Consider the following 24,738-nt stretch of genomic DNA (forward strand, 5'->3'; position numbering starts at 1 on the left):
GAAGGACTATTTCCGCAGGTTGCAATATATATTAAATTTTCTGAAATGTGACTCAGATTTTCAGCTACAATATACCGAATTCATTTATAAAATATATCTTAAAGCTGCATTTGGAATGTAATATAAAAGTTCAACAGAATTTCAAATAAGAAATAAAAGTCAGAAACAATTTTAGTTTCTTTGAAATTTCTTCATTTCAGGCGAATGTAATATAATGAACTGAATAAGAGGAAATAACAAATATTTAAAGAAATGTAGTATTTTATTATTTTTGATGGAATTAAAATACGCATATACAGATTAATAGCTCATCGTGTATCATGCTTTCCTTTATTTTCTTCTAAGATTCAATCTCTTTTCTCGGCTGTATGACATCGCATTTTATATTTTTTAGAATTTTATTTTATATTAAATCAACAAAAACATTTCTGAACTTTATATAAATACTATAATTATATTGTACTCATAGAAATTTATATACTGGACTCTGTTTATTAATTAAGTGATGCTTCATGAAACATACAGATGCAAACATTGATTAAAACATTTGCATGACGGACAATTGGACATAGAGCTATCGAACATTGCACGTAGCACTTCTTGGGTCTCGTGAATTCTATGCTACCGCTTTATCCCCTATACTATTCGTGTCTCAGCTACTTCTTGGGTGTAGGTGTTCATGAAAAATGGTTTATTTTCCCAAATTTAACCAAATTTTTCTTTATCGAAATGTTAATGTTTTTCATCAATATTAACGTTTTATGTCATCGCACAAAATCTATTTTTTTTGCGACAGCTTTAATATTAAAAGAAAGACTTTTCATTGATACTATTTTATTTTCTTTGTCTCTTTTTTTCTGTAATAACTTTCTTTGTATGTAATATCTTTGTTTTTTTTAAATAGATATCTTTATAAAATATATTTTTTATTGTTTTAGCAACTATGTTTGCATATTCTTTTGTTAAAGCGATATTAAATAATATTGTTGAAGACTTATAATGTTGATTCCCTGAATAATATGTTTTCTGGTAAAGAAAAAAGTTTGAGCCTACTATAGATATAGTAATGGCTGCTAAATGAATGTGAATACTCATCAATTTTAGCAACAGCTACGACGAACCTTTATTCCCCTCTGGGAAGAATTCGGGAACAAAAGTGAAGATTAAAGAATATTGAATCTTGGCAGTTGACTCGAGTTCCGATGTTTGTTATAGAACATTTAATGTACTGTCACGGAAGATATAAATCTGAGAGGGCGAATCAAAAAAGAATTGAGCTATGTTCAATCGGGAAGCTGAATGGAGCTTCAATTATTGATCTCCTATGAATTCTCTAAGCTCTTTGTGCTGTTTTGACGTTAAATAGCAATTTGCTACTTTGTGTTGCTATTTAGAGCAAATACTGAAATTATGTACACATCTTCTGTATTTTGTTGCGTATTCGTGTTTTATATAAAATAAATAATCGCTATTTTTTATTAAGCTTTTTGACTTTCACTGAGCAGAAACCCTTTTCTTATTTTCAAGAGCCAATGAATTATTTCTGAATTTTCAAAGTTTATAATTATCCACATAAGATCTAACAGCATTACTGATATTAAAAATATTGTAAAAATCTTATTTTAGGTTTGGAGAAGTCGTTCATAACGAAAAAGCGATATGATGAAAGGCATTTATAATGCTAGAAATAAATACTTAATGATTTAATATATGATATTTGGTATTATGATTGAAAGTGATAATTCAATTAATGCATTTTAAATATTTAGCTTGGTAATACATACATTTTACTTACCTAAATATTGGTGATTCTGGTAAAGGATTGGGATTCCTTATACTATTTGTTGGGGTACAACTGAAACATAAATAAAAATTTATCAAATCAAAGAAGACCATAAAAATTTTGATATATCAACTAATAATAAAGAAAAATGTGTGTATCTAGTTTGATACCGTGCATTCCGTATTATTTCATGTAAAGAAGTTTTGAAATATATTTGGAATGTTTCTTAATAAGAATACTTATTAGAATTTTAATTATTTAACATTTAAGCGAAATTTTGATGTTTTCTTCGATAATTTTCAAATATTATAACATAAAAATGAATTTCCTTGAATTTCAAAATTCAAGGAAATGTACTATTAAAAATGTTTATTACATATAATCGCACAATTTTTCCTCAGTTCTGTTAATTTTTTTAAAAAAAAATTTTTTTTTTGAATACTTTTTAACATGATGCACTGTAGGATTAAAATAGATTTCGGAAGTCACATTGTATAATCTATATAACTTATGGTATATTTATATTTCCTCAAATGTTAGTGATATTACAGACACACATATTCTATATGTAAATATATATCTTGAACATGAAACACTTCACTTATTGTAATACATTACAGTATTATAGATTAAATCAATGGAGTCAGATCAACTTAACATGCTCCTTTGTTTATAAAATAAGAAATAAATTTCAATAAGATGAAATTTCAACTAATCTACTTTCTATTGAATTTGTTTATCATTCTCCATTCTCTGTTATGAAGACATCATATTTCGCTGCAGAAATTGAAAAGCCACGAAAAGTGAAGACATTTCTGCCAGAGAAGCTGCGAATGTTTGCAGAAGTTGGTTGGTTTCCAAAATCAGAAGTGGAAGTAAATATTGAATCTAGGTGACGTCGATGTGAGAATAGAACGTGTTCCGAGTATCTAAAGAGCAATCCCCAGGTCTTATAATATTCATTTGCCGGATTTATTGGTCCAATAACCCGATCCTGTCACTGCTGAGTGGCGGCTGAGTGCAGTTTTCTTTTTGCACCAACAGCGGGTTCCCCGGGGATATCAGCGTGCTGAATAAAAAAAGGCAACAACGCCTTCGAATCCGAGACATGTTTTCTTTGAACACAGATGCAGTGAAAAAGTGTTTCCAAAAGAGTTTCCCCTCGCCTTCCTTCATTTCACCATCTTCAAGAAACGTTAGAGTAAGATTTGTGACAATTCTGTTTGAATTTAAGTGACTAATATATAATTCTCTGATTTTTGTTCGCTGTTTTAGGAGGACACAAACTTTTTTGAAGAACAAAAGAAGTTATATAAAGTTCCTAAAGAAAGAAAAAATTTGGTGGGAAAAGATGGAGAGGTGAAGTTTTGCCTGCAAGGAATAATTTTATTGAACGCAGTTTAGTAGAATATTCGTACTATTCATCAAATTAGAATTGTTTACTGTTAAGAAAATAATAATAAAAGAAATAATTATAATAAATTCTGTTATGATAACTACATTTAGTAATCAGAATGCAATGAGCAAATATTTATCATAACTTCCTTATTATTAAGGCTCTTTCATGTTTTCTAAATAACGTAGGAATATTAGGTGACACAGTTTAGATTAGTTATATTAACATTCCGTTTTAAAGCAACAATAGGACAATTTTAGACGAAACTCATAATTTTGAAATACTTCAGACGCAGGGAAGACTCCTGAGTTGACCACACATGAGACTGATTGTATGTATATATAACACAACAAACAATTTGGGTGAAACTTATATAAAAAATCATTTCAAAACTAGAAAAAATAATGGACACATTTGAAAATATTGATTTTTAATAAGAATGATTTGATTAATAGAAAATTTAAACTTAATTTTATAAAAACTAATTGTATTATTTAACTTAACGTCAGGAACATGGTAAAATGAAATATAGTCAATTAATGCAAAAAAATTATTTAATTACTGTATAAATTGCTATCAATCCATGATTTTTTTAATAACTTTATTTTTTTCTTGATAAACATTTTAGTATTTTATGTACTCTCAATTTTTCTTTTCCAAAAAATAAAAATATTCACACAAAACATAAAAGCAATCTACGTGATGAGAATTTCTAAATCTTTTTTTCTGATTTACAGCAAAACTAAGTAAATGACTTATGTTTACTCTATAAAAGTAATTTCTGAAACGCAATGCCATCGTTGCTATGGAAATAAATTATAGAGCACTTCATTACAGACTGATGTGAGAAATGTCGAATAAGTCCAATCGACCATCGAAGCACTTTATATTTGGTTTCCGAAAGCTTTTTGAAACAACTCCTATTCCAATTGCAGAGGTTTTCCTCGCCAAAGTCATTTTGTGATGAGTGTGTTATTTGTCAGTGAAAGGGTGGGATGTGCTTGGCCTATATATACTTTCAATACAGACGGTTGACAAATGTTTATCGAATACTTGGAGAACCTTCCAGCTGTTCTCTTGGCCAGATCCCTTTTATCGTTTGCGTCAACAACGAAATATTGCAGTTGCTAGGACAGAAGCTGGTCATTGCTTCGCATTATTTTTTTTCTCCTTTCATTCTGCTTCCGGTTTTTAGATTGACAGATTCTGATGTTTTCTATATGACACAGCCCTCTTGTTTCCTCTTTCTTTTTTACCCGCGGGATTTCTAAAGTTGTTCCAAGGATGGGGCAGAAGCTGTCATCAGTGCGAGGGTATTGGGAATGTATGTTTCTTTGAATAGAATTTTCTGAGTATTTTTCCATGCCAGAAAATAGAGAGGAACTAGACCCAAAGAGGGAAAAGAGGAAATTGAACGACACTGGAGTCTCAAGGGATAAGGAATTTCGCTTTTAGGTCTTCTCGTAAGAGTTATAAATTTCTGAAGGTGAAATTGTTTTGTGTTTCTTCGCATTCGTGGGGATAAGAGACTTGGTCAAACACTACGGTGTTTTGACTTTAATCAAATTTTTTCTTGCAGAATACAAAAAAAAAGTTATTCTAAGCAATTTTTTACATCAAAAAAATTAAATTACATTGTATCGTGGAAATATTTATTCATGCAACGCGTGGCATTTGGAAATATTTCAGAGGAAGAAAATAACATTTTTTAAGAAAATAATCTAAAAAAATGAGAGAAAGAAGAATCATTATGCATTGATTGGTAAACTAAAAATATGAAATTAAATTGAAAATACATACTTTTGAAATCTGGGAGAATTGAATGATAATTTTTATACGGTTCATTAAAGTTGCTGACTGTATTAACAAATTTTTATTTTTGAGGAAATGTGTTTTTTTATCTAATATTTAAAATGTGTGAACAGTTTTTTTTTATAAAACAATTTGGAATTGTTTCTAAGCCTATTTTTCGAGAAATTCCACTGATTTTTGTATTTGCACTTATAAAACTTTAATGCTATTTTGCATGTGTAAGTGCCATTTGCTCCAATTCAAATATTAGGTAGAAATTTCACATGAAACTCCTCATAAATTATAACCTGATGCATATTTTTTGCTCATATTTGGTATAATAATTTCTCAATATGTTCTGCAGTTCATGAACTAGAAAATAAGTAATCTATTCATTCAAAACGTTCTGTAGTTGTTTTAATGTTTCACAATGCAAAAATATGAAACTTCATGTTATTTACCAAATAATTCTCTATATTTAAAGAGTGGATAAAAATATAAAAATACAGCTTATTTTTGGTTCAAGATCTAGGCATTATATTTCTTAAGCTATCTATACAATTTTAAGCAAATTATTATTTAAACATTTAAATAATAAGATATGTGCTTTACACCTCTTTTTTGCAATTAAAAAAAGCTTTAGCCTTTAACTGGTATATTTTGTTTTTCATAGATTTTTTTTGAATTGATTTTTACTATGTAAAAGTCCTGAAATATAATTATTTAAAACGTTTATCAAAAAAAAAAATCTTCCAAACGTAGTCATATGCAATAAATAAAAAGTCTTCAGATATTCGAATAATATATTCACATAACATACACATATTCAGAGAAGCAAAAACTGTATATTAGTCACTTGATATATTATCAACTTTCATTTTTATCAGAAAATAAAATTTTCTTTGTCATTCATAAGTAGCTATATTTTGATAAATAAAAACACAAACGGTAAAAAAAGTTCTGAAAGTAAAGTAAATGAGTTTTGCTAATTCAATATGCAGATTAAGAGTTAGATAATGAAAAATATAACTCTATTGTAACTTTCAAAATGTTAAAAAAAGTTTTTTATCGATAAAATTCATATATTATTATTTTACCTTACTATAATAAGACAGTATTCTTTTTTTTCTCTTTCCTATTTGGAAATGAATATTTGTCAATATGTTATCCTATCAATTTCCAGCTTGGAGAGCATCCCTCCAAAATTCAGTATTAATCAAAGATTGATTGTATTCTTCTACATTGCTACAGTTTTACTTTGTGAAATCTATAATTATAGATACGTGAAAGGTTCATTCGAATTGCGTTCTCGATCCTTTAATAAATGAGCTTCGAAAATACATGATTGGTGTTCACAATTTTCATTACATTTGTACATTTATATAAGAGGTAATATTTAGATAAATGTGAAGCACGAGTTCCACATATATGCCGCAATCATTTTATGACAACTCTTCATCGCCGGCAAAAAGAAATGAAGTGCTTAATGGAATTCGGCATAAAAAAATAGTTTTACATTCTTTTATTTAATTTTTTTCTTCCAAATGTGGTTATATGAGAAATGAACATGTTTGAAAGCTTTGTGAAAAAGCAGTCTAAAATTATTTCCTGCTTCAGATCCAACAGGTATGTTTAGGACCGCCACAATATTTTTGACGCTTTGACGCTTATATCAATCAAGCAAATCTCTGAACATTCTCTCCAAGAAGGATTAAAATAGATCGAGGTATTATTTGTTAATTTCTCGCACCTCATTCTGTTTCTCGTATGCCTGATCCTTGGCAGTTTATTTTCTTGATTCTTTGTTTTGAATGAATGAAATATTAGCTAAAGTACCTTCGTTTATCCAACCATCATCTTCATCCTGTCTATGACCATCATCACTTTTATCAGAACAACTCGTTAAATACAAAAATTACCCTGACAATGCTAAAAATTTTAAATGCATAAAATAAAATATGGCAATTTACGTCTGAAAAGAAAATTTCAGAATGGTATTTAAACAAGAAACTCAGCATTTATACGGACTATATCATTCTAGGGAGGGGTGGACGCTGCAGGTTGGAATGTATTCAGTCTGTCAATGCTATTTGAAAGCGGTAGTCTCTGCTCAACACTCTGGCAGACCTTTTTGATGACAGAATAAGATGCTGGAAACCTAAAATGACTTGCCTCCTCAATAACAAGATTCGCTATGCATTTCGTAAGAAAATTGCCTGTTAATTGGCTGGAATGGTAATTCAGTTGTCTGGTTGAATATTATTTCTTCCTTAATATTGTTTTAATATTATTTCTCCCTAATAAGTTCTTCCTAAACCCTTAACGGGGACGGTAAGATCGCTAGCGATAGATTTCCGATCACCCCTATTCTATTTTTAGCTCAATTGAATGGATTGACCCTGTAGCTTCCTGTTTTGTGACCTTCAATACACGTGCACTTTTTCAACCGAAGCTTTTTAAAATAATTCAGTTATTTCTTTGAGCGCGGTTTCTAAGACCGCACCTCCCTGTTATTGTTCCAATGACTAGCAAGGCTAAACCGATGACGCTAATACTCAGGTCCTGAAATATCACCCGATGTATTGATCCTTTTATAAAGAAGTGCTCCAGACATTTTTAAATGAAGTAGAAATTGATTTTAGTGATAAGGATAATTGTACAGAAGAGTTTTTCGATGAAAGTTCGCATTCAACTAATTCTGATATGTATGTTCAAACATAATTTATTTTTCTAGTGATAATGTATTTTGAAAAATTCATAAAATATATTAATATACCAAGATATATATATATATATATATATATATATATATATATATATATACCGAATTTATAGGTTGATTTTTATACTAGTTCTTAACCTGTATATTTAAAATGCCCTAGAAAACAGTGCTATGAAAGTCACAAAAGCCGATAAAAAAGGGGCCAATTTTACCCATCGTCATTTTTTTTTATTTTTCATATAATTGTTGAATTTTACATTATATTGTCTTCTATATACCTTCATATAATGTAAAAATAAATATGATTTAAAAAGTGAAAAGTAATATGTTTTTTAAGAATATTATTTATTGTAACATTTAATTTGAGAAGAAAATGCATGTTCCAACGTATTTACTTTTTTTCAATGATAATATATTTTGAAACATTTCTAAAACATATCTATATATTAAGAAAAATATCTGCAAAATATATTAGCAGTTTCCCATACTAATACATTTATTAGAAAATTTAATTTCAGTATAAATGAAATGCGGTTTCTTACACCGCACCTCCCCAGTTAAGTCCTAAAATTTCACTTCCCCAGTTAAGCCTTAATATAGGAGAGAATATATGGTATTTATTGGGAAAAATAAACAACGTGTCACTATCCTTATTATATCAGTCATCTTTAAAAGAGCACTCCAGTGGAGAATATTTCTTTTAGTAAATAACTGTAAAACATTTCCTATTTTGTGCTTACACATGAAAATAGAAACCAAAGACCTTTAAAAAAACATGGAAAAAAACAACACAAACAACCTATTTCGTTAATGCCTCCGTGACTTCTGCTGCCTTAAGGCACATGGGGAAAAATAGCTAAGAACCAACAGTTAAAATCCCTTCTGTGCGATGTCCTCTTCTTAAATGTTCGAGTAGACACTATAACAGTACTGGTACTGTGATGGGTAATAGACTGAGTATCATCAGCTCATGTTTCAACCCTTCCGTATGAAGTATGTACAGCCATCAGAAATCTGGACAACGCAAACATGCTTCCATTTTTATATTCCGTAAGAAGATACAACTTGCTTATTGTTACGGAAATCTATGATACATTCATTCGTAGTGCTGTTTCTTTGGGTATATATATTAAATCTAGACATTTTTTTCGCTACTAGTATTTGAATTATATGTATATTAAAAATACCAGTTAATCTATTCCAATAGATTCAATGTATTTTTTTTAAGATCACGATTAAAAGAGAGAAAGTAATAAAAAGTTAAGTATGTTTCTAATATCTTAGCTTCGCATCAGACCTTAGTATTGATCGTGTTTTTCGGTACATATTTCTAAATGTAATATATTTCAAAGATTTTAAATTTAGAAAAGGAGAAATTTTTTTATATATTTCGAGGAAATTTTAAGAGAATTTTTATTTATTTTTAAAGGAATATTTAAGTGAGACTGCAAGTTTCAGAATAATTTTGAATCGTATAAAATATATGTTATTGGTAAAAAAATATTTGGATTGCATTTTTTTCACTGTTAATTTTTTTGAATCTAGATTTAGCTGCCGAAGGTTTTTTTTTTTTTTTTTTTTTTGTTGTTGAATGTGATGTTTGATAATGTCCTAATGCAGTTACTTATTTTTTTACCTGGAATAAATTATCTTTTTCGTTAATTGAATGAACGACTTCATAAAAATATATATTTATATCTGTAGTAAAATGCATTAATATTTCTCTACTGAATTCATTAAAGTGAAAAGTATTTTAAGTAATAATATTTTGATTTGTTATTTCTAATTTCACTCGTGAAGAAACATACATTTTAAAAATTTATTTCCATATTACAAGTTTATTATTTGTTTTTTAAAAATGTTTTACTCTTTTACTTGATTTCAACATTCATTTCTCAGAAATTTCAGATTTTCGAGAGAGGTAAGTTTTCGTACACTGATTCCAGAGATTTAGAAATATTTTAAATACATTTGGAAATAAAAGAAAACGAAGTAAAGAAACATGCTTTAATAAATTTAGATGCATGTTATAATTTAAAAAAAATCAACTAAAAGCATTTACTCATGTAATAATTAAGAGAAAAACGCATAAAACACCTTTTTTTTTCTCAATATTACAAGATGTATATACTGAACTGGAGATAAGCTTTTTGTTTCATATATACAGGGTGTCTCAAAAACCCTGACCGTGGCTTCTATTCCTAAAATATTGATCATAGACATATACTGTAAATTACAAAGTTATGTAAAAAAAAGGTGGAAAATTTTATGAAATTGATTAAAAGTTTCAGGGCATTAAATTTAAAAAAATACAAAATTTAAATTTTTATACGGACCCAGTAGAAAAAAAATTCCCAGAGAGTAAAATGTGTCCCATCCTCTAATAAGGTCATGTACAAAATTTCAGAATTTTTTCTTGAAAACTCTAAAAGATATGTTAAAATAAAGTTGGTGAAGCGTCAATCACAGATTAAAATGCAAATGTTCAGAGCTTCAGCGCAGATGACGCGACGCAGGATTGAATCATAAGGAAATAAAATATGCTTCATATCTTTAGTTTTAAATACAAACTTTAAAATCTATGCTTCTTGAAAAATACTTTAAAATTTTATATCATGAATTGCAGAATCAAACTTAAAAATATCATAGTCAATGAACTTGTGCAAAAACTTAGAAATGTTTGCATATTCAAATATATGTCTCTGATTGGTGCACCCCATAATCTCAACATTATATTATGTTAATCGCGTCATTATATTATATTATTTGTGCTCTGTCATTGATTTATAGCATAGCTTATAAGAATAACTCGCACATAAATATTTCTCACTTCTGCTACATTTTGAGAGTGCAATTAGCCTGTACAAATAATATGTCACAAAACAGCAATGAAGAGCTTTTTGAAATCCTAATGCTTTACAGTTTATGCAATCACTATTTATGCAATCGGCGGAAATATCCCAATTCCCGATATCCTACTGGGAAATTTATTTCCCGATTAGTGCCCCGAATACTTGAAAGAGGAAGAGTATATCCTGTAGATGGACCAGGTAGGCCCATACTTCACTCAGCTGATGAAGAAATTGATATTTTGGCTTACTTTTGCAGTCATCCACATAGTAGTGTTCGTAGTGCTGCTTCAGAAATGAACCTATCACGCTCAGTAGTGTGGAGAATACTGAGACGGAATAAATGGCATCCTTTTAGCATTCATGGTATGCAGGGACAAGAGCCAACAGCGAGCCATCAATGAGTCTAGATTTTTGTAATTGGACTTTTAATCAGGAAGATGCTAATTCCTCTTTCCTGAAAAACATAATTTGGACAGACGGATGCTGTTTTAAACATAAATCCTCAAAATGAGTACTTTTGGTCAGATGTAAATCCATTTGTGGTACGTGCTATTTATTATCAGAGACAATTTTCTGTAAATGCATGGTATGGTATTTTCAAAAATCGCTCCCCCCCATACTATATGGTGGTACGTTGACGGGACACAGATATGTTAACCCTTAATTGGGGACGTGCGGTCTGTGAGACCGCTAGCAATGGATTTTCTGTCACCCCTATTATATTTTTAGCTCATTTGAATGGATTGACCCTGTAGCTTCCTGTTTTATGACCTTGAATACACGTGCACTTTTTCAACCGATTTCAGCAGATGCTTTTTAAATATATATATATATATATATATGTATATATATATATATATATATATATATATATATATATATATATATATATATATATATATATATATATATATATATATATATATATATATATATATATATATAATTTATAGGTTGATATTTATACTAGTTCTTAACCTGTATATTTAAAATGCCCTAGAAAACCGTGCTATGAAAGTCATGCAAGCCGATAAAAAAGGGCCAATTTTACCCATTGTCATTTTTTTTATTTTTAATATAATTGTTGAATTTTACATTATATTGTCTTCTATATACATACATATACTGCAAAAATAAATATGATTTGAAAAGTAAAAAGTAATATGCTTTTTCAAGAATATTATTTATTGTAACATGTAATTTGAGAAGAAAATGTATGTTCCAATGCATTTACTTTTTTCAATGATAATATATTTTGGAAAATTTCTAAAACATATCTATATATCAAGAAAAATATCTGCAAAATATATTGGCAGTTTTTCATACTAATATATTCATTAGAAAATATAATTTGAGTGTAAATGAAATGCGGTCTTGGAGACCGCACCTCCCCAGTTAAGTCCTAAAATTTCACCTCCCCAGTTAAGGGTTAGTGAGATTCTGAATGTGGTTATTCCTGATTTAATAGAGGTACTTCCTCAAACATTACTTCCACATGTTTGGTTCCAACATGACGGATCTCAAGTTCACCATACTATAGCTGTGAAACATAAGTTAAATAAGAAAATTTCCAGATAAATGGATTCCCTTGCACGGTCCAGTCGAATTTTCCACTAAATCGCCTGATGTAAGGCCTATGGAATTTTTTGAGGGGTCGTTTACGTACAGTGGTTTATTTGTCACCTCCCTTAAATAAAGCAGAATTGCAACACCGTATTTTAGAGGGTTGTCGTGACATCACCGAACAAGAACTTGATACAGTGTACTGAAGTGTCCTCAGAAGAAAGCAGCTCTGTATTGGCATGGATGGAAAACATTTTGAACAAGTTATGTAATCTTTTCTTTAAGTTATTATCTCTACAAATTTTCAATACTTTTGAACAAATAAATAGCAAAATTATTATTTATTTATTGAATCATTACTTTCTTTATTAATTTGTGTGCGACCCCTAAAATACGAACATCCTACATGACTTCTCCTCTTTGCGAACTTATATCCAAGCACCGAAACATGTTTTTAAGTCAGCATTTATGTAGTTTCATATCTTTGAGATTTTTTGATGATAAATTGCTGAAATTTTCCAAACGACCTTATTAGTCTATGAGGCAAATTTTATTCATTGTTTTTCTTTTGTGTTAGGGGGCCGTATAAATATTTAATTTTTTTATTTTCTAAAGTTTAATTCTCTGAAAATTTTAATCGATTTCATAACATTTTGTACCTTACAGTATTGTTTGTAATTTACAGTATTTGTCTATGAACAATATTTAACGAATAAAAGCCACGGTCAGGATTTCTGAGACACACCTTGTATATATATATATATAATGAATTTTAAAATTTATTATTACTATTTATACGCACTTTACCATTTCGTTACATGAATAAGCACGATTTTCAATACAGAAACACCTTCTTATCGGAATATACTATCAAGCAAAGCGTGAGAGCAAAAGTTTCGAATGGATATCAAGGAAGAATGTTTCGTAAGGGAAGAAAAAGGCATTTTTTTAAAGACAAATTATTGCCTCGACGGCTGTAATTATCTTTACTGCCGGCAAGGTATGCAATAATATATCATGAATATTTTTATCTTTTTGATATAAATAATTTAAATGTCAATATTAAACTTCTGTTAGTCTAAGATAAGTTTTCTAGCATATACACTGGAGGAAAAAAATTTCCGAAAACCAAGAAAAAATCATTGTAGAGTAGTGAAATTTGAACAATGCATTTGTTTAGTTCGCATGTTTAATTGATTACATTTTCTAGATCACAGGTTAGTTTAAGCTCAAGAAAATGCATTTCAAATATGAAATGCCGTTACATTAACAACCGATGTAACTCCCAGAGTTTTGAATTCAAGCCTGCAAACTTCTCTGCATTGTATCATACAGGTCTCGAATGCCACTTTGTGGTATGGAGTTTCATTTTTGTTGTACTTGTTTTGTCAATACTGCGACGGTCATTGCTGGTTGTGGAAGATGCTTGAGTTGTCGTCCAAAGATATCCCATACATGCTCAAGACAGATCTGGTGATCTCGCAAGCCAAGATAACATGTCAATACTGTAGAGCACGTTGCTTTACAATAACATTATGAGGGCGAACGTTATCCTGTTATAAAATTCCCCCTTGAATGCTGCTCATGAATGGAAACATTATAGGTTGAATTGCAAGTTCTGAGTGGCGTTACTAACGCCGCACTTATCCACGAAGGGCGAAATTTGAATCGATGTCATCTTTCAGATGTATAAACACGCCTACCAAATTTTGTTTATCTAACACAAGTCTTTATTGGTGTTGGGATTTTTTTCCGCCACTGTATGTTATAGAAGCAATATATGTGTAAATATACGATTGACCAAATTCAACATAAAACTTCATTTCACTGTAAGTTTTTCCTAAATGAAATCTGTACTCAACCCATTCTTCATAATCATATCTGTCTCATACAGATTCAGTTTAAAGAAAAAAAAAATATTTGCTTATTGCTTCTATCACTATTATGTTATTAATATCTTGTCATTTCTTTCCTCTCTTCTACATATAACGGAAAATTTAATTATGAATCATACTTCCAAAGAAACTTGCTTTTCTGATATTAAGCTGTGAAAACATTTTTTTTTCTTTCTCGATGCATAAACCCCTTTTGTGCCAACAGGCATACCACGAGGTTTACAAATGTAAGCCAGTACAATTGATAGTGGAAGAAATTTCAAATATAAACAACGCAGGCACAAATGCACAGAAAAATAGGTGTAACAAGAAAATACACAAATATAAAAAATAAAACAAAATTGCTCACATACTAACGGAAACACACAGTGAATGATATAATACAATTGGAGAAGCCTGATCAAATAAAAAGGAAATATTTAAAATACATATACAAAAAGTATAAAATTATATATGCAAATATATGTCGACACACACACACAGAAATAAAGTCTAAATAATACGGGGAAAATACAGTTAATATATGCACAAAAGGAAATGAAAGATGATTTGCTCTGTACAAAGACAGATAAATGAGGAAGCCATGCTAGATTACTCTTAGCTTTATTTTTTATTAAACACGCAACATGAACAAAATCGAATAGGTATTGGAAAGGGTGCAGAACAAAGACAGAGGGTAGTTGTCCAGAAGGATCAAGACAGGGCAGAAGATACTACTATAGTCAAAGCTGGGCGAATGAAGAACAAAACAGAGCGAATCGGACATATGATAAAAAGAAATCAGATAAAAACTAAAAAGAAATTACCCAAGAGTGATAAGCCAAGCGCAACTAAAAGCTCAAAGGAATGCAAAACGAAAGCAAACGAAACTGCATTAATCTTAAGTCGTATATTAAACTTAGAATTTAAATCGTATACTAAAATTGGAGTTGAAAGGCAGCTTTATATTCTAATTCAAGTTCAAAGACAAATTCAGCCTGAAATATAATCTTTGTACTTGAATCTTGAGCAATGGAATATGAGTGCTGATAGTTATATTTTCAATTTAACGCATGAAACTGAAAACACTCTAAGTATGTAAATCAAAGAAAAGTATATGTTGAATTTGCTATATGGAAACGTAAAATAGAGTATTACATAGCATGTAGTTCAATTATTTCTGTTTCTAGAATCATTTGAACCTTTGAAACGTGTATTAAGAAGCAAGTTTTGAAATGCTTAATTTACCAAAAAGAGTTTTAAGAGAAGAAACTGAAAATATGTTGAAAAGGAATTGAAGAAATGGGAAACATTTTTGATCTCAAACAGTGCTAGTTATCAGGTAGTTGTAAATGTAAATTAAAAGGAAACACGCTATCATTCCTTATTAATTTACCAGTCCGCTTTTGTTGACCACCTGGTTCAGCCGGATTACAATTCAGTATATTGTGCAACTCAGCTTTTTAACAGCATCTTCAACATAATTAATTTAAGTTTTTAATTTTAATATTCTTATAATTCATAATTTTAAAAGTCTTACATTCTTCGATTCATTATACTAAAAATCTTAATTTTTCTGTCAGCGCCCATAAGATTTTGAGCTTTCAATTAAGTGAAAGTGTTAAACTTCAATTAAAAAAAATGCTGGAACCAGACATGTTTTTTCGTAAATACGAGTAAAAAAAAAAACATAACCATTCTGCTTTTGTTACTTATGGCACTTCACAAGCCCTCTGACGAATTATCAACGATTTAAGCCGAGAGTGCAGTAGCTTCTGGGGTAAAGGCCTCTGAGCACCCGAGGGCAGAAGCTTGACTTCTAGCTTATATGAAGATGACACATACATTCGGTTGCACAATCCGTTTTTACAGGAGGACTCGTTCATGCACCTCACAGACAGAACATATTGTAGAGAACAACTAGGCAAGAACGAGGACTCGAACCGGGACGTCCAGATCACGGGGAAGACGCACTACCCCTAGGCCAAGTCGCCGGCTGTTTGGTGTCTTATGTGCACTACAATATATTTCTTTATAATTTATCCAATATCTCAAATGATTATTCAATTAAAATCATTTTATTCTCCTATTAATCACATAATTCAGTTTTAGTTTTGCTTTGAAAAGGATTTAAATGACAAACAATAATATTTTATTTTGTTTCAGTCAGTAAATGCATTTCTGAAAAATCTGGAATTCTGAGTGCATTAGAATGCCTATTTGACTGCATTCTTCAAATGAAAATTTCCTAAATTCATATATTTATAATAATGGGCATAATTCTTTGGAAAATACAAAAAATAATTAAATTTATTTTTATACCTTGTTGAAAATTAGTTTTATGTCTGAAAATTATGATAAATTCTTTAATAGATGGAAAAAATATGACCCCGATAATTTTTTACAATATTTATTATAATAACCATTTTAAAAACTTGCAGAAGCCCAGAATATTTGAATTATATATATATATATATATATATATATATATATATATATATATATATATATATATATATATATATATATATATATATATATATATATATATATATTTACGAAATTTCCGGGGTTCGTTTGAATAATGGGAGTTAAATGGTGTGGAGAACGCTCAATCAGCAGGCGGCAGTAGAAAATAAAACAACAACGTTTATTTACACGAAGACACACAGGACAGCACAAGGACGACAACTATATACAGCACAGAAGACGATTATCTTCAGCCGAGACGTGTAGCATACAACAGCACACACAGCAGCATACAACAAGACTCTACTGCAGACAGTAGCGCACAGCTTAGTTCAGCACTAGCTTGACTCCGTCGCTGTTCCGCTAATCCCTGGAAGACCAGTTCTTCAGCGTCGATTCCGACTACTCTTCTCTGTCGCTTCCGACTACTCTCCGATCTGGTTCCTCTCAACCAATGAGGAATGTTCGAGTCATAACTCAGTTCCTACTGGACGGCTCGGAAAATTCTCGATGTTTCAGGTATAATCTATTTTGGCGCCAAAGTCGCCAAGCTCTGGAACCTCCAATGGAACCAACTATGCTGAGAAATATATATATATATATATATAAGCTCTCTTATTCCTAAAGTCTTTTGAATTCAGCTATCTTAGAATAATGGAACGGCCAAGTTATTTTTTTAAAAATAAGACCCTTCCCCCTACACACAAAGGCAAAATCTTAGGTAAAGTTATATAAAAGACAGTCCCGCTTAGCTGCTGGTTATTATACAAATATAAGTTCAGACAATCGTTTCCAGACAACCCGGGTTCCTAGAGACTCACTCAATTACTCAATTCTAGGGAGGATTTCTAATGAATAAAACAAGCATCAGGGGAACCAATTAATCAGCGGAACTTTGATGGGGATATTCAAGCTTCTCGGACGCCAGTCATAGTTTTGTTGACCGGGCTTTTGGTGCCTTTCAGAATTCATAGAAATAAATGTCGTTTGACATTTTAAACTTTTAATCCTTTCTATTCAAAGGATTCTGTAAAATGCGATAGTAAATATATATATTACATTTAACTTTGTATCAATCAGCTTATAATATTTCCTAAAATTCTAAAGTTTTGAAAGGCGTTGACAGGATTCATCGCATTGGATAAAACAGTGGAAATACACAAGTTCAAACATCACTAATATTTTGATGTTCCTAAATTTGAAAGAATGTCGCAACAAATAAACATATTTGGATATTTATCCACAATATGTTGCTTTGATGCTGTTATAAATATGGAAGAAGAAAGATAGCATCAATTTGGAAATACAAATAATTCCTTATCATCAAATAGAAATTCATTAACTTGGCGTAATGACCTAACTTTGGTCTTTATTTCATAGTTTTCAAAATATTTACAGAAAGAATCGTCTCCACTTTTGAAATATTTAGTTTACATTATCCTTCTTTTATTCCCTGATATTACTAAATTCTTTCAAGACTATAAAAATAAGTCCAATTTAAAAATAATACTTCGAAATTTCTTTTAAAAGCATTCTATTCAGCTGCGAAAAACACTTGCGGTTTTGAAATGCCCTTTCTTTTGTTCTAGAATAGAAAGGAGTTTCTTTAGGAAATTGTTATTTTGGAGGAATATTAGAAGCAAAGATCTCCATATTAATTTATTTTATACTTCAAAACAAGTTTGGAATTCATATCATTCTTGCAAGATAAATATTATTACAGAAATTTTCAATTATCTGCATTTCGCATCGAGGATTCGTAAATATACATAAGTAAAATATTATGAATATAATATTTATTTCAAAATATTATCTTCTTGAATCGTCAGCTGGATCTCATTAATCAGGGACACAAAGATTTTCTTTGATGAAAATATTTTTGAAAAGATTTAAGATTTATTTATTTACTTTTAAAAATTCGATGTATTCTAAATAATGCGATTTAAATGTAGTCTATAATAATTCTTGGTTTATAAAATTAAATATTGAGAGATTATAAACATAAATATTGAGAGATAAATATGTGAATAAACATGCGAAACATGTCTAATAGGAATATAAATACTTTTTTTTTTTTATCAAATTTAAGCATACACTTAAAATAATTTAAACAATTCTGCTCAGAATTTGTTTCGCAAAATCCTTTGATGCATATTTTTGTTCTCTGCAATTTATATATTTCAAATGAAGTGCTATTCCTTAGTATTGAAAGATAATGGTTTACTTCATTGGTATCTACTTTTGGACACTATCTACTGCTACTTTTCAGAACAGTAGATACTGTAAAATATGATTAAGAACTCTCTAAGCGAAATACGTGTAAAATGTTAGCTTTAGTTGTATTTAATTAAAACCTTAATGTAATCGTATAACCTTAAGATAACTGCACTATCAATTACATAATTATATGAGAGTCATTTTATAATTAACGTGTTTCATTGGCAAAATACTCATGCATCTCAAATTGTAAGAATATTCACGTATAAAGAGTGCGTCACGTAATTATTCTTGCGATTAATTTGGGGTATATTATAATCAATCATTTAGAGAAAACAGATTTAAAACATATAAGTGCATCACTTCTCTAAACTATTTAAGGCATGCTGAGTAATTTGAAATATTAATTGTCCTTTGATCTATTATTGTCGCTCTGGCCAAGTCTGAATCGCGTATCTGAAATTGCCATTTCAGATTCCAGACTTTGCACAATTTCCTGTCGGCTTTGCGGTACGACACACACTTCAGACGCAATCTTAGATATTGCGGTCGATTAATATAGCGAGACCAGTAAAATATATTGTTAAAGTGCTATAGTACAGAAAGAGAGGCAATCATTATTTCTTTATTATATAATGATTATATGACGTTTAGCTTGTATGACAAATTGAAAATAAATGCTGTCAATAATACGTATAAATGAATGTTTTTTTAAATTAAATATATTCCAAAATGAATGTTTGGATACTAATAAATTTCTGAATTTTACGTTTTGAACCGTTTGTGTTATTTCTTTCCCGTGTTTTTATTCGGTTAAACTTGAAAAATCATATTAAAACATTTTTGCCTCCTATCGATTTTAGAATAAAAATATTAATATCCTCAGGCAGATTTTCAGGTAGTAAAATCATTGACAAAGCATATTCTTTATTAGATACATGTATTCAAATGTCACCATTAATCTAACAGAAAGTGATACAATTATAGTCACTCTATAAATTATTTTTAGCTGTTTGCTGCACTTCTGAAACATTTGGTATCCAGCCGCTTATAGAATATTTCTATTATCCAATAAGATTTCGATTTCTGAAATTATAAAACGTCGCCATTTTAAGGGAGAAAAAAAACCGATGTTCCTTGCTAGTATTCCATGTGTTCCGTATTCCATATATTTATCTGCCAATAAGGTATAATATATAATAATTACTTAAATTCTTCGAAATTGTGATTAAACATTAAGCTAACTGATGAATTCTTTAAACTGTACATGAAGTTTATTTGTTCTGAAATTCTTTGTGAATTGGAATGAATCTTTTTAATTGAGTTACAATATACCTGGTAAAACGTTTAAAAAGTAACATTTAGAAAAAATTTTCAAGATTGTCTTTAATTTTATAAAAGGCTAAGGGGAAAAAAACTGTGTTTTAACTGACTTTTAATATTCTTGCTCAATGGTCTTCAAACTGAGTTCTGAAGTGCATTGAAAGGAGAAAAACAGAATCTATTCAATACCATAAACAGTGATTCCAGGAAAAAGAGAAATCATACTATAACACAGAAAATGAAATATTGATAAAGAATTTAAGAAGATTATTGATGCTGTTTAGAACAAAATATTTATGTGAAAGTTTTTTTCTTAGATATCTGGCAGCAAAAATATAATATTGGAATAAATTTAATGTATGATACGAAATGCGCCAATAGATAACAACACCTGTAAAAATACATTTTGATTGTTTGAGGGAAAATGACAATCATTTTTCCAATCACTAAATGAAATGTTATAAATAAGTAAATAAAATATTATACATATTTTAAATTTAGTTACATCTTTTTTCTTTATATTCTTTACTACTATCACCTATAAATTGTGAATACAAATGTCTAATAAGATAAACTTTTGTAGAAGGTACAGAGTTAAGGTATCGTATAGGTTTAAGGAAGATAGGAATCTAAGAAATTTGAAGCTCATTGGTGTGGCTTAATGGAAGAAGCACTGAATATTCTAGAAGAAAATATGTTATATTATTATTATCTTATTATAACAAATTGGGAATGAAAACTTCACTGAATATTGTTCTGCTTCAGATTATCCGTGACAGTCCTAAGAAAGTCTTTTAAATTTTAACTAGTAATTTTTCGGATCACTTACTTGGGTGAATTGTGGCAGTGAGCACAATTGTGAGCAGTCCAGTGACCATCACACTGGGCAACTGGCACAACTGCCGGTGTGTTGAGGAAGCTGATAAGGCGGGTCTCTGGTAAGCACAAGGACATTAGTCCTCCGGCCACATGGAGAAGCCCTAGAAGTGTCATTGGCAACAGGTGTTGTGTGCGTCCCTGCAACGGAATAAGGATTCATTTTATTGAATTTTGGTTAAAAAAAAAAAAAAAAAAAAAAAACTTAACATTAATATGTATTCATGTTAATTATTTTTGAGGAAATATTTTCAAACCTATTGTTTTCTTTTGATGAAAGTTTTAAATTCGCTATTTGAGTTTTTAATTCATTGTATTTTATTATATTTATAAGCTTGTATCATAATTCTTGTTGATTTAGATTTGCTACTTGAAATTTTTTTAAATTGTAACTTTATTTCATATTTGCATTTTGTATATCAATTCTTGCTCTTTTTGAAGGAATTTTGGGTTAGGAGGAGTTAATTTTTAGATGAAAATGAGGCCTCCCAAAAGAAAAAAATCTCTGATCACCTTGCCTAAGGGCTTTTATAGTCTTCAGGCAGGATTCATCTTTATTACTATTGTTTGATGCCCTGGAATTCGCACTCTTACTCATATAATGGTTTTTATTTCGATAGTTTGATTTGTGTTTTAGATTTATTAGTATTTTATATGTTTAAAATGTTATATCTTCTTAATATGTGTCTTTAGAATTTTCTAATAGGGTTGTTTCGTAAATTCTACTATTAGCCTTAATTCTTAATTCTAGTATTTTATTTATTAAAGGATATTCGATAAGAAATAATTAACCATTTTAGGTTAGTCTTAACCTTTTTTTTGCTTCATAGCTTTACGATGAACAAAAAAGTTATTTTTAAACTTTTTATGTAAGACAATTTCGTTAGTATTCTTCGTTTGTATAAAAGTTTTATATCTTCATTTCTATATCTTTTTTTTGCTTCATAGCTTTATGATGAATAAAAAAGTTATTTTTAAACTTTTTATGTAAGACAATTTCGTTAGTATTCTTCGTTTTTGCATAAACGTTTTATATCTGCGTTTCTATATCTTTTTTGCTTCATAGCTTTACGATGAACAAAAAAGTTATTTTTAAACTTGTTATGTAAGACAATTTCTTTAGTATTTTTCGTTTATATAAAAGCCTACTATCCTGTTAGAAATATAAACTTTTTTCATCTACGTGAACGCTTATGCTCAAATGCGATAAAAACTAAAACAGACCAATTTAGTTAATATTAATATTATAAAAAAAAAGATGCTGTCGCTCGGTCTAGTTAATGTAATATATCAAATAACGCTGTCTTATTTGTCTTAGCTGTTAAATACTGATTAATTCTTTAACAGAACATGCTAGAGAAATTTTAATGACTTCTTAATCTATCTATTCTCATTTGTGTCTGGAATGTCATGTCTCAAAACATGTCACTAAAGTTCTTAAATTTTCCTAACTATACATAAAAGTTGTTTCATCCGAAAAGAAGAAATAATTTAATTTTGTAAACGGTAACTTCAAAAAAATTTCAAGAATCTACCTGATAGATGAGCAGCGGTAGGAAGACGGGGCAAGCAAGGTTGAGTATCTCCGCGAGAACTAGCGCTGTCTCCCTGGGACCTGGCGGTAGGATCTCCGCTGTCCAGAGTGGGAATACAAAGTACGAGATGGACACGGTCAGCTTTGTCGATACGTACAGCGTAAGGGAAGCTGATGAAGATTTACCTACAAAACAGAAAAAGATAGAAGAAAAATTTTGATACAATTTCTGCTTGGGTGCTCAGTAAACAGACATGATTGGATAATTTTAAAATCTCAAAAGAGTTTTCATAACAAATTAGATAATACTAACTCTCTCTTAATCAATTAACATATTGAAAATGGTAGAAATGAATAATAAAGTTAAGAGTTTGCACAAGTAGACAATTAACCTTTTTAAACAGATAATCCATTGAGAATTTAAAAAAACAAACAAAAAAAATTTTTCTTCTTTAAATTTTAAAGACTAATCCATACGGCAAAATAGAATCTGGGATCGGCAAAATAGAATCTTCTAGTTCGGGTTATCATTCAATATTTATGCCCTAAACTCTATAGTTTTCTCTCTTTATTTACTTTTTCAAAATTTCTTTTAAATTATATCGGACGATAATGCACAGATGACGGAACAAATCATGAGCCACAACCTATTTATCCTAATATCAGCGTCTTGACAACAAAATTATATTTTCTCCTGAATGGATTTAACATGCATCATCCCTGTGTGAATATATGTGTTTTCATGAGAACAGGTCAGAGATCTGAAAATCTTTAGCTCTAAAATCATGATTAACCATAAAACAATACTAACAAAGTTAATATGTAAAAATTACGTGAATTTTCATTCTTAATATAGTTTGAATTCACGTGCTTCAGAATGCTGGAACGTCCGATTTCCTCTTTTTAACAACAAAAAAAAAAAAAATCCAATTTCTCTCAAAAACCACAATGGCAACTTATCTTCTTCAACTTATTTCCTTGATGACTATTTGAAAATGTATGCTTGGACATCATTTGAAAATCCTTTTAAAAACTCTTTGTACTAATGCACCGTATCTAATGAAGAAGTCACGCACCTAGGGTATTTAATCATTCGCATTAAAAGAAAGGGAGAAAATTTTAGCAGTGACCTGCATGCTACTCGGATTGCCATTGTAGTTTTGTTAGATGCGCGTTTAGGACTTTTTAGCATAGATAAAGTTACAGATGCCTCTACTTAAGTGGTATATTAGAAACAGTAAGAAAATCGAAGTCTTAAATATGATAAAATCAGTCATGGTATTATCGTACCTGTCTGTCATATTTAACTCTTAAGTACCAAAAATCATAACAAAATTTAGCAGGAAAAATGTCTAATGCACCACTTATTACTATTTAATTTTAATTTGAAGCATAAAGGATTCTTACCTCTTCTTCCGATGGCTAGACTTATGCAAAGCACTCCTCCCACGGCGCAGATGACACAATTGGAACATCGCCGTGGCGCCGTGCATTTGAGGAGGATTGCTGCAACCACCCATCCTAGTACCTCAGCGATCGCTGACCACAGCACATTGTAATGCACATCCCCTTCTAACTCGATGCACAAGTAATTAAGGCCCAGGAAAGAAGCCGTGCTCGTAAACCTGCACATAATATCTACATTTAGAATTAATTCAATTAAACATATAATATCCATATATTTAGGTTACTTACAGAGTCCGCGACATTCCTCAAAGATGAAGAAGTTTTAAAGACAGGTCTTTTACAATTTTAAGACTATTTTATTTCGGATAAAATGTATTGATATAAAAAAAAATCTCATACATTTTGTAGGAAGCATTTATTAGAATAAATATGTTTTTTTTTCTTGTGTGACGATGATTGAAAAACAATAACTGTTAAAACGTGCTGAAAACAATTATGAAATTAGCAAAAATTCATATCAAATATGCAAAAAAAAAAAAAAAAATTGTGAATAATTATTATAGAACAACTCTTGGAGATAAAAGTTTTTTTTTTTTTTTTTTTTTTCATATTTTTCTCCCTAAAAGAAATGAACAAATATTATCTTTATAAGGATGCATTCACATTTATTTTCAAGAATGTAAATCAATACTTCTTCAACACTTTCTTTTTCACATTTAGACTAAATTTCACATTTCAAAACTAATTTAGTAGTAAAAATAATGCTGGGCTTAAATGGAAATTATAATTTGAGTAAATGTTTTTCCAGAATCACTTTTCAAGAAATTTGTCCACTTAAATCCTTTATAATATTAAAACAAATATGTATATCCAATTAGCGGATTTCGTATAGGAGAATAATAATTAAATAATTCTGCGAAAATTAATAATT

General features: G+C 29.7%; 1 protein-coding gene and 1 long non-coding RNA gene across 2 annotated transcripts in view; both read right to left on the reverse strand.

Moving 5' to 3' along the window:
* LOC129963859 (uncharacterized) overlaps positions 1 to 23,862 on the reverse strand; it is a 30,709-nt gene extending 6,847 nt beyond the window's left edge. The window contains exons 1-4 of the mRNA XM_056078437.1: positions 23,808 to 23,862; positions 22,402 to 22,586; positions 20,820 to 21,007; positions 1,796 to 1,855 (exon numbers count right to left, since the gene is read on the reverse strand). Of these exons, the coding sequence (XP_055934412.1) occupies positions 1,796 to 1,855; positions 20,820 to 20,983 (224 nt within the window). The 5' untranslated portion in view covers positions 20,984 to 21,007; positions 22,402 to 22,586; positions 23,808 to 23,862. The remainder of the gene's footprint in view (positions 1 to 1,795; positions 1,856 to 20,819; positions 21,008 to 22,401; positions 22,587 to 23,807) is intronic.
* Positions 23,863 to 23,947: 85 nt separating this feature from the next.
* LOC129963860 (uncharacterized) overlaps positions 23,948 to 24,738 on the reverse strand; it is a 67,418-nt gene continuing 66,627 nt past the window's right edge. Inside the window, exon 5 of the long non-coding RNA XR_008784036.1 lies at positions 23,948 to 24,025. This is a non-coding gene — a long non-coding RNA (uncharacterized LOC129963860). The remainder of the gene's footprint in view (positions 24,026 to 24,738) is intronic.

This window comes from Argiope bruennichi, chromosome 3, assembly GCF_947563725.1.
Source record: "Argiope bruennichi chromosome 3, qqArgBrue1.1, whole genome shotgun sequence".
NCBI classification, from domain to species: Eukaryota; Metazoa; Arthropoda; class Arachnida; order Araneae; family Araneidae; genus Argiope; species Argiope bruennichi.